Below are 12,131 nucleotides of genomic sequence, written 5' to 3'. Positions count from 1 at the left end.
ATTAAATAGTCATCAACGTATTAGATCAGGGAAACTCCCTCCGCTGGTTGAGGAAGCTCCGATCAAGCGGCTGTAGTGCCAAATAAGAAGAAGAAATCCGCAATATATGTGCCAGGTAATCACCATACGTAAAATATTGGAAAAGACTTGCGAGAACAGGATCGGAACACACCATATAATTGCCAATTTCAAAATCGATTTCGACTGAACAAAAAGAAGTTTCCTTTATGCCGCGTTGTCTGAATTTGGTATCCCCGCGAAACGAATACGACTGTTTTAAATGACATTGAGCAATACCACTATCTCTATCAGAATTGGGAAGGGACTTTTTCAGAAAGGAGGCTTCAGATACTGCAACTCCGTTTCGAGTGACTTCATTGAACTTATATTGGAGAAGATAATAGGGGTCTTCCCTTACACTCGTAAAAGCCGTAAACCACGTAAAGCTCGAGCCTCGTGAAAAAACTGTCAAAATTTGTATGGAGCTCTATTTACGAGCCCCTCGTAAAATTACGAGGCAAATTAGATGCGCAAACGACCTCGTAAACTTTAGTGTTGCCAAGGTGCCGAAATTTGTACACTAAAAAGTATGATAAAATAATGAAAAAAATAATAAGCAAATAAAATGAATGAATTTTAACCACTTATTGCATTGACTTAGGTTTTCTGCTAATTTTCGGCATTTTTAATTGTATTTTAGCCAAGAGTGATAGAGACAAGATGGCGGGATGTTATGGAAAATCCTGGTTGATCTGTCAAACAGTCAGTTTACGCACCTTTTCCCAAAGGGGGAGTTCCTATAAAAGGCTCGTAAACTTACGAGTTTTACACAGTTTAAGACCTTACGAGTTTAAGGGAAACCGCTCTGAGATAATCTGCCCTATCCTGAGTTTCCTGAAAAAAAAATCCGAAATTTTGTCATCCGCCCATAGTAAAACCATGGAAACCGTAAGTGAAAAGTGAACCGGTTCGGAGAAAATGAAACTCATGATAAAGCTGAACTTTTTACAAGAGCGTACAATTGTTGGAGTATGTCGACGACACACAGAGGAGTGTTTGCATTGTAAAGCCAGTAAAAATGATTCTTTCAGCCTTATCAAGAGTTTCATTTTCTCCGAACCGGTTCACTTTCAAGGATGACAAATTTTCGGGTGACTTTTTTTTAGACGAAACTCAGGATAAGACAGTATTATGTCTTTTTCTACTCAGTAATCCAATAAAATATGGAACTTTATCATAATTAGGGGTTTATAGAAGAAAAAAGATCATCCTTTTAACATTTTTATGCACCAGATATAGCGCTCTTACACGATACACATATACTACTTTTCTGATACGTTCTAATATAATGGGCATACGAGTAGATACAAAAAAGTAGCATTTACATATACAAATACATGTCGCGTTAGAGCGCTCTTACCATAGGTTCCAAAAAAAACCTGTTTTTCAGAAAATTCACGAACGGCATTCTTATTTCTACAGCATTTTTAGATTGGCGAGTTGGGATATGCCCATCGTACTTTTAGTAGATTGGCTCTTGTTCGATACCGTTACATTGTAATTAACTCCACACTTATGCCACTGTCAAAATAAACGGCTCATATTATGTAGTTATATGTTACATGGGGACAGACATAGGATGCATCCACAAAACATCGGAGCTCTACTGTGGGGCGCAGTTCCAGTTAAGGGACACCACCGCATGCTTTGCAAGTGGTTTCCACTGGGATGTTACCGTAGGGACCGCCCCAGCAGACCCTAGCTCGTCGGCACTTTAAGGAGGCATCGGCACAATCACAGCGTTCCCACGACAGTCGGGTTTACGTAACCCGAACGACCATCATTGTATCTGGCAAAGGATTTTTACTACAGCAATATTCTCCAAAAATTCGTTAGATAGTTTGTATACTATTACAACAGCCACCACTGGACTGGATCGGCAACCGACAGAAACTGAATGCCAATGATGTTAATATTGATCAACACGAAGAAATCACAGTATCACTGGCTTCAATTTCGTTTTGCTCCAGGTTGAACTTCATAATTAATCCATACATAACAAATGTGTCTGCAGCATGTGGAGAAGACCTCACGACCCAGATTTATATCTGGCCAAGGACTGTCACTCCAGCAACACTCCTCAAAAACTCTTTGGGGAACTTGTATGCTGCTACAATAACAACAACAACCTCACGACAGCCCCACTTAGGGTGGCCAGATATTATAGGGACATAATCAGTACAGTTGGAATCAAAAATCGGTACAGAGCCATAAAAATCAGCTCATTTTTAAGTGTATTTTTTATTATTAACAATATAACAACCAAATAACAGCGCATTAATTGAAAAAAAAAAAATAAATAATAGACTTTTAAATACACTTACTATTATCAATACAAATATTCATTACTTTAAAACAAATCAATGGTATTACGTATGTATGTACAGCTGTGCTCAGGAAAATAGTAGTAAAATGTATTGACAGGTTTTGAAAATTTTTTCTTTCCTTACTTAATTTAATTTTTTTTTTTTTTATAAAAATATAGTTAATTCTAGAACAAAAGACATGTGAGTTGAGGTCTCAAACTTTCTAGAAAATTTATAAGAATCGAGAAAAAAAAAGGCGTGAGTACTAGGTACTCATGAAATTTGATGTGTATACATATGCGAACGGCAAAGCATAAAAGTACGTTTACATATAAATATAATCTCAATCAAAGCTCGTTAGCTGTCGAATTGGTTGTGCTTGTTATTCACACAACTCGAGGAAAAGTTAAACTTCTTCTCTGTGTCACCGTGGTGACTTTTTTTTGCAACACATATTAGGCCATTTAAATATATTTTAACTGAATATTTTATTAAAAATACCTTTACAAACCTATTTTCCTTACTAGCGTCAATTTTTGTTTACTTTAACATTTGACATTCCTCCTCTTCTTCGCAAGTATAATCGATAAAACTGGGTTGGACACCAGATATTTTTAATTATAATTTTGCATGGCTAATCTCTTTTTCTAATAACAGATTAGGGAGTCAAGCTCGAAAATTAGGATAATATTTTTATATATAAAGGCGATTCAGTTACACATACATTACATAGAAATGTGGGTTAAGTTAGAAATTAAACATTAATATCACTTAATTTTATTCATTTTGCTGTTTTAATTTTTTTATTCATTTTTATTTTTAATTCTTTTAATACATGACATTATCGGTATGATTGATAAAATATACTTGTATATACTTGTGACTCAAGGGCGTTAAAATATCTTGGAAACACCGCATATAGGTAGATTTTCAAGTTTTATGCGGCAAAAAATATTTTATTGCCTCTATCTACTCAAAATTGTTTATCAAATGTAAAATTGAAATAATTTGTATCACAGACAGGATATATTAATAAAATATATATATTAGCCAATAATTTACTATTTAATTATATTGACTACCTTTTTTTATAAAATGTGTGTACACTATCGTTGGTTAATTAGTTTTCGCTTTCAGAATCTTCGCTGGCCTCAAACTATTCCTTTGTCACATCTTTGACAACGGATTTAGAGGGTAACAGCAGCTTTATTGTGTCTGGGGAGAACGATTTGATATTTTTTCTTTTTTTGGTCATGAACCGAAATACTGCTTAAAAACGAGTCCGAGCTCATCAACAGCCGGTTATATGCGTCACGGTTACATACTTCACGAGAAAACTTCCGGGAATAGTAGTGTTTGTTCTAGGCCTCTAGAGCCTCCCCGATAATTGTCCTATTGTTAATAAGGAATTAGTATCTTGTGCATTGTGGGTGTCATAGGATGCCATGCCGTCGTCGATTCGCCACTTCTCGCTCGCTATGTTTGAGTTCCGGTCGCTTAACGAAAAATTTTGCATGTGAAAGCAACAACAAAGTTAGCTAGCACGGATAGACGATAGCAAGTTTGATTGTACCTCATTGAGTTCGTTCGTTTCGCCACTTGCTGACTGATGGCGAATCGATGACGGTTAATAACACTATGCGACAGTCAAAATCGGGATGGGATGAAACCAACGGGAAATGTTATATCGGTCAAAAACAACAGAATTCAGTCGCTAATTGAGCGACTAACCGACATTCGCAATAGCATCGATAATCGATAATCGCTTAATAGACGTTTATCTACTGCCAGTCGACATTCGCAATAGGGGCAATTGTCATCTTCTCAGTGTACTTAATATGTGATTAACTCACCACCACCTTTCATAAGATTTATTAATGGCGAAACAAGCTTTTCCTGTAAATCCTATAAAACATGCAAATCGTGAAGTTGGGTTGGGTTGAATCCAAAAAGTTTGTTATTTTGAAGGAAACGAAACAATTGCAAGCTGACACCTTTTTAATAATGGTTTAAATTTAATTAATGCTTTCAATCTGCTCACACGTATGAGGTGTCAAAAACCATTGTTTTGAACATGTAAACCTCAAGTAGATGTCAATTACACCAATTTACAAAAGTATTAAATGTAAAAATCAGTACAAACTCAAAAAATCAGTAGATTTTGCGTATTGATTTCGGGCTCTTAAGAATAAGTACAATTGAAAAAAATTAGCACACGTACTGATTAAATCAGCGAGACTACCGTTAAATGATACCAAGGCGCATCTATATATATATGGATGCGCCTTGGATCATACTGTGAATGGAAACTCTTTTGACAACTTCGCCGACGTGAATTTAATATTACGACTAGTACTAGTACCCTGCAAAAATCGCGACTACTCCATGCATGCGTGTAAAGAGTACTTCCTAAGGACCAAAGAGTACTCCAAAATTAACCACAATTCACATAAAAAATATGGTCCAATTAACATTGCGATGTCCTAGGGCAGGACCATATACTCCATCCCTGCATTACATCAGAGTAGCACAAAACTACTCCAACATATTAACAATGGCATTGTTGTTATATTTTTTCGTTTGTACACGCTTTTGTTCTTCACTTCTCAAATGCTTTTTCGAAATTAATAAAAACCAAGACAAAAATTAAAAATTACATGTTGCCTCTGACGGTATTCGAACCCGAACATGCTGGGAGCTAAGAACCAACAGCGAGCATCTCTACACGTTCAACTACAGCCAGGCCTGCAAATGTGCTTTCAAATGCTCAACTTCAATCACGTTTCGTTAAAACACGATCAGTGATCGGATAACAAACAATAAGCTGGCGCAGAGACACGAGTTGGTCCACTACAGCATGACAGAGGAACGCTTTTGTAAGTACTCCAATTTACCACAAATAGACTACATGGTCCAACGATTTTTGCAGGGTATTACATACACATCTGTGGACACTTGACAAAACTACTTTTCTCGAGTGAAGACATTTCACCTTCAAAGCAGTAATTCATTGAGTTCTCATATATTTTTATTTTTAATCATTAATAAGATTAGTTTAAGATGCTATCGTAATGAAAGTTGAATAAAAATGTAAGATTTTTGAATGGAAGTTCCTTACTATTTTGTCAAAAAACCGCAGTTATAGTTTTTGCTTCGTTGAAAGGCTCTCTTAAGCATTAACGCTCATTTTATCTTATATTCAATTATGTTTTATTTAATGGCTTACTTACATAATGCGAAGTTTTATAGGTTGATACGTACATAAACCGATGGTGGTGTTACAAAATATGTTTGCTTATTTGTTATTTAAAAATAGGATAGATAAGCTATTACATACATACATACAAGATTTTCCAATTACATAATTAACATTTTTTGGTAGAAAAATAAAAGCCATAATACAGATTTAATAATTATAATTGCGAATGCCAACGCGAATAGCACTATCACAGTAATACAGGGTACTTCTATTTATTTGGCAACGGTGGTAAGGGTTGAACGTCGCAATTCCAAACTGGTAGTCCACGGCAAACATATGGCACAGTATTGTAATATTTTTGTTCAGTACGACGCTGATGTATGCGCGCTAAAACCCAACACAAGCTGCCTATTTGGTACTGGGAAGCGTCGGCTACTGTGGGCATATCATTTTTTGAGGCTGCAAATTGCAAGATAATGCATTCATTGAAGGTTTTAGGTCGACATAGATCAAAAAAAAATTAGAAATTTTGGTAATTTTACTTTTGACATACGTTTTACAACGCCCTCCTTTTGCCAGCTTACACGATCGATACACTGCCAGGGCAACACATTTTTCGAATGGGGGGCTATCCAGCGGCTAAGTATTTCCGTCGCTATACTGTCCATGTTTGCATCCAATCCAGGCATCAATGTACCAACCAATGTAGGACTGAAAAATCAAATCATTCATCAAACATATATATTTCACACATAAATAAGTAAACCAACTTTACAATGGTTGTTGGTGTTGGTTAGACTGAAAAACTTTTTTAATTAAAACATCTCAGTTCTCAAAAAAAAATTCCTTTGCCAATTGAATGCCCACTCACCATTTGGCAGCATGGTAGTATAAGTGGGAGCCAACTAATTCGCTGTACAGTCCATTTGACTGCATACGTGACGAGTCGCACCCAAAAAGGAAGACCACACAATTCATTTGCTGACGGGCAATGTGTTTGCCTTGGATGTATTGCAATCCAGAGCCGTGGCCAGCATACCTGAAACAGAAATGACGAAGTAAAAAGTTAAATTGAATCTCAGTGCCAATAAATGCATTTTTACAAGTGCAGATTCCGAAACATTTTCTTAATTTCAGATTATGGGCTTTGTTGCCAAAAATGTGTTGAAAATTCGTACTAAAGTTTGTAATTTTAAAAACGTCAATCTACAGTTTAACATACAGTACATTTCCAAAAGGAATAAGAGTAATTATTTTGGTTAAATCTTTGGCTACAAAGTTTATTTTGCTCTTCTTAAATTAGAAAAAGCTTTGTACATATGTACATAAAGTGAATATTTACTGTCTCTTACACATAGCAACTCCGCTTAAAAAAGTCGTTTAGGAGCTCGTCTTGTGTTGGCTTTTGTGCGACCTTCTTCAACCAGTTTGGCTGCCAAAACTCGAAAAAGCAACGCATGCGCATCTCCGTCTTTGGTAAATTGTTATCTAGAAAAAGAAAAAGCCCAAGTATGGATTATAAGTAGGTAAGTAATTATATTTAATACCGCAATTAAGTGCACAACGAACCAGGATTCAGAAGGCAGCCACCATCAGTGATGTTTACGCGCAGATACCCACTATGAATGCGTTCTCTGTAAAGAGTATGCAATCGCCAAAGACATTGTAGAGAACTAACACGACAGTATTCTTGTTGGACGTTCAATTCCTCCCAAAAGAAATGATCAAGACGCTGAAAACATTTAAGAGATTAAGCTGAGCTACTTAAATTACATTGTAGTTGGCGATGTACAAACACACCTCATCCACAATTAAAATGCATGGATAGTGATGAATAGATGGCTCTTTTGTGCCGTTGCTAGTGTCGCTTCCAACATCTTCTCGGGCTTCTGCTGCTGTGTAAGGAGTATAATTTGGAAATTAAAATAAATCTACAATTATCGCGAAAGTGCTTACAAGCAGTTTGTAGTTTCAATAATAATTTAGCAGCGCTACTTTGCTCGCGGCCATTGCTTGTAAGCAATGCACAAATTTTATGAATTTCCAGTTCCGACAGTGATTCGACTTTCATGGCGGTAAGTGAGAGCAAAACGCGTTCTTGTGATTCCCAGTGGTACTCATTGCAAAAGTCATCGACTTTAGCGAATGCTTTTCTTTGCTTACTCAGCAGCAACGCAGCTTCAGTGGGGGATCTGGTGTAAGGTTGACCAGTAAATAGAAAACTCCAAGGAAAAAAAAAGTTTTTCAGCTCTTTCAATGCTTGCTGCAACATTATAATTTGATTAGAAATATGGAAGTACATACGTAAGAAAAACTGAGTAATCTTACTGCAATGTGCTGGTCTAATTCGTATAACATATCCCAATATAATTTTTTTGCTTCTTTAGTATTATATTCTTTTGGATCCACATTAATGCATTGCTTTAATTGATTTGCAACGTTGGCATATTTTTTGAATAGCCCCTTCTGCTCTGGTCCACTGAAGCGCAGGCATATTGGTGTTGCATATTCCCTACTACGTGCATGCCTCAATAATGTTACATATATATTTGAATCTAACTCTTGTATTTGCCGGAATACTGAAAAGGTAGTTTCCGTTCGAGGTCCTTTACACAATTGGAGTATTGTCCATTCTGAATATCGAAAAAAAGAAGATAGCAATATTCAATAACAAATTTTATTTAATTGACCTTTGGGCAGTTGTTGACAAATTTCTTCGATTTTGCGCACGCCTTCTAAAGGGTCAATGATATTTTGCAGAAAGTTACACGAAACTGTTTGCGGCTTATCTTCGGTGTTACAGTTTGTATGGGGTATACTAATTTTATCCAGCGCAAGCTGCATAAGCTTGTTACTATTAGAGAAACAAATTTTAAGAAGTTGATTTTATGCAATGCAAATTCATTTACCTCTTTAGGTTGTCCTTTTCCCAGTCATTCATCCCTAGAAGCAATTGTTCCGCCAATTTGGGCTTATCGCGTGGTTGTTGATTTCCACATACCGACGACTCAATTTGAAAGTACCGGTCCTGAGAAGCCTGATAAAGCGCGCGTACTTGGTAGAAAATGGATTTGAGAAAATTTCCATTGTTATATTCACTTTCCACTTGGTCAAGAAAAACCTCTGAAAATAAATGTGTTCATTCAACCCTCACATGGTCATGGAAAAACAAATTATCGGCAACAACCTTTTGCATTTGGACCAGCATTCACAGCAACGTTGCCTCGCAACAGATATTGCACTATATTCTCCTCCATTCCCCAAAAACTTTCTTTTGCAAATGATCCCTTTCACGATGAAAATAAATATTTTTGAATCTACAGCGCCGCAAAAACTTAAGCTGTCAAAATTTGATTTTGACATGATCGTCTTAGTACAGGGTGCAAAGGTGAACCAAAAATATGTTTAGAACAGGGTCACTCAAATGACGGCTAATAACCTAAAAATACCCAACCGGCGTTAGCACTTCGATTGTTCTTTGCTGTTCGTCCAATTTAACGGTTGTCTGTTAGCCACACAGTAATAATTAATTTTTCAACTTTCACTTTACGTATTTTCTGTATCTAGCACCTCGAACAGATTATTTTGGGTTAATTATTCAGCCCAATTCTGCATTTCGAACCGAATCGAAATTTTCCCCGTTTGACAATTTTGTTATTCTGTGTTCCGTTTCGTTTCGATCAATATTCGAAATTTACGATTATACCTATTCTACGTTTCGATCGCAGTTCCGTTTTTCTAAGTTGCAAATTTGTTGACGGAGAACGTGTCGATTGTTATTTACGTGAATTTAAATAATAAATTTTATTAAAAAATAATAAGTAAAATATATAAAAAAAATATATGTGCTAGATTGTAAAAGTCATCATAAATGAATTTTCTCGATTTCTGTGTTTTCGCGATGTTATTTGTAATGTTTAAAAGTCTAAAACAACAACACCAAAGCAACACGAAAAATCGGCTGAAATAATAGCAACCAAAAGGGATATGGCGGGAGGTTTTCAAATAGAAAGTCCAGGAGTTTTTGTTATCTTTATTTATAAAAAAGACTTAAAATGCACTGAATGCAATTTATTCTTTGTATATAAAATGAATAGATATATGCACATAAGTATATACAAACATAAAATAAGGAGTTTCATAAAAAAATGTTTTTATTATTGAACTCAATTTTTCCAACTTTTTCGCTATGGAGGGATATCTTTCTTTTCTTATTTTAAAATATTTACAAATATTCACAAGCTGCTATAGTTTGGTGGAAAATATTTCTTTTGTTTTGTTTCGATTTCACACATTCCTAGGCAAACCACTGGTTTCGAAGATGTTTTCGGTTTCCTCTTCTTCTTTCGATTCGAGCTTAACTCAGAATACCAAATTTTGTTTGTAGCGGACCGGAATGCGGAAACGTAATCGAAATTCAGAATAGAGATGATGATTACCATCGATAGTTCGTCGCTTGTTCTTTACTGTTCGTCCATTTTAAATGCTTGTTCGTTAGCCACAGTAATAATTAATTTTTAACTTTTTACTTAACGTTGTTCGTTTAACCTAATATTTAAAGTTAAGTAAAAACTTAAACATTAATTATTACTGTGTGGCTAACGTGAGCAATGAAGAACAATCGACGAACTATCGATTGCAATAATAATTAACCTAAAATAATCTGTGCATGTGCTAGATACAGGAATTACCAGGCTATCATGATATCCGTCCAAGAATGATAGAATACAAAATTGCGCCGATCAGATAGGATTTTTGAGAATAACTTTTGAGTGACGCCACACAATTGCGAGAGAGAAATGCCAAAACGTGAGCGAGAATGGAAGAAGAAGAAAAAATGTTGCAAGGAAAACGTAAACAAGTTGCACAAGTGTGACGTCATGCAAACAATGATTCTGTCAAATTCGTTAAGAGAGGAATAGCGGTCCGAGATCGGAGCAAACTTTGTATTCTCTCAATCGTGATATTCGTCCTGATCACGAAATTCTCCCGCAAATTCGAAATTCCCGAGAATGGTATCACTAATTTCGAGTTATTTTATTGTGATTTATTTTATTTTGATTTAGGATTAAACCAAACCATAAAAACAAACAAAAACCAAAGGCAACACTAACTATGAATGCGTCGGAATTGCTGATAGCATTTCTCCCGAACTCGTGACCGATCTTTATACCAGGGATGGTAATCATTATAAGGGCCAGTTTCTCAATGTCTGGTTAACACTAACCAAAGAACGTATATAACAGGAAGATACAACTTGTTATAATTGTAGCGAAAGTGTGCAAAAGGGGCGTGCCTCCTCTTTTACCCTAGTGCGTTTTTTGATTGGATGAAAAGAGTAGTCACACTCCTGTTGCGCACTTTCGCCACAATTATAACGAGATGTCCCTTCTGGTTACCAACGTTGTTTGCACTAACTACAGGTAAAACATCATTATCGACGTCCTGTTATATGTTATGGAGTCGGTCACGTTGATAACCATGTTTAACCTGCAGTCAGTGTTAACCAGACATTGAGAAACAGGTCCTAAGGCCCGGTTGTTAAAAGTCTGGTTATCACTACTTGCCGGTTAAACACCATTATCGACGTTTTCATCATCATGTATATTACATGTGGTCGATAAAACAGTTATTGTATTTAACCGCAGCTTCTACCTCCGATTAGTGCTAATCAGACATTGAACAACCGGCCCTTAATCATTATTTTATAATTTTTAATTTTTCGGTCAACGGAAATAATTATTACTTCCTTTTTATTTTTTCGATCACAAATAATGATTATATTATGATTTTTATTTTTTTGCTCAGAGATGATAATTATTATTGAGTTTTATTTTTCCACTTAGAAATAATGATTACTTATAAAACTTAGGGCCGGTTGTTCAATGTCTGATTAGCACAAATCGGAGGTAGAAGCTCCGGTTAAGCACAACTACTGCTTTATCGATCACATGTTACATGCTTGATGTCGAAATCGTCGATAGTGTAGTGGTAGTGATAACCAGACATTGAACAACCGGCCCTTAAAAGGCCATATAGACGCAACCAACAGAAATTTTGACTTGCAGACTTTGGGACTTATTGGCTTTTATAAGAGTGTCGTTGCCTCTGAAAAGGCTATGTCGGAAGTTACCCTAGTATTGCTTTTGAGTTGTTTGAATAATCATCACACTTAAGTGAAAAAGTAAAAATTAACATGAATTATTATTTTCGAGCAAAAAAATAAAAAACATAAAATAATCAGTATTTTTGACTGAAAAAATAAAAATCAGGTATTAATTATTATTTTTGATTTTCATTGGTTAAACTTAAAAAAAAATAATCATTATAGATTACAGTAGAACGTACTAATACAAATATGTTAGTATAGTTAAAATTGTTTTACGACGCTTACAACAACTTGATTTTTTGGTTAAAAATTAAAAAGTTGTAATTTTTTTCCGTCCCTGATTTATAGTAATGAGGTGCTAACATGATAAAAACATAGCAAGGTAGAACCGCTCTCAATTTGTCGGCCATGATTTTTTTTTAATTTGCCATCATTTTAAAATCATATAAAAGAGAAA

At 35.5% G+C, this 12,131-nt stretch overlaps 1 protein-coding gene across 2 annotated transcripts; it reads right to left on the bottom strand.

The window, feature by feature from the left end:
• Nucleotides 1-5,270: 5,270 nt before the first annotated feature.
• On the bottom strand, nt 5,271-8,887 carry LOC118745949 (separin-like). Of its 2 annotated transcripts, none has more exons than XM_036479620.1 (11): nt 8,753-8,887; nt 8,475-8,688; nt 8,256-8,419; nt 7,894-8,198; nt 7,522-7,828; nt 7,366-7,460; nt 7,135-7,297; nt 6,918-7,053; nt 6,437-6,604; nt 6,119-6,276; nt 5,271-6,024 (listed from the first exon to the last, which is right to left on the bottom strand). In XM_036479620.1, exons 1-11 carry the CDS (start codon nt 8,820-8,822, stop codon nt 5,834-5,836), a joined length of 1,971 nt encoding a protein of 656 aa, XP_036335513.1. In that variant the 5' UTR covers nt 8,823-8,887; the 3' UTR covers nt 5,271-5,833. The 2 variants fall into 2 exon arrangements, with proteins under 2 accessions (XP_036335513.1, XP_036335514.1); XM_036479621.1 differs by having other exon boundaries at nt 7,366-7,457.
• Nucleotides 8,888-12,131: the final 3,244 nt, after the last annotated feature.

This window comes from Rhagoletis pomonella, unplaced genomic scaffold (genome assembly GCF_013731165.1).
Source record: "Rhagoletis pomonella isolate Grant_MI unplaced genomic scaffold, Rhpom_1.0 Rhpom_scaffold_00010, whole genome shotgun sequence".
Lineage (NCBI taxonomy): Eukaryota > Metazoa > Arthropoda > Insecta > Diptera > Tephritidae > Rhagoletis > Rhagoletis pomonella.
Note: the sequence above shows the minus strand (reverse complement) of the source record. Positions and strands in the feature narration are given on the sequence as shown.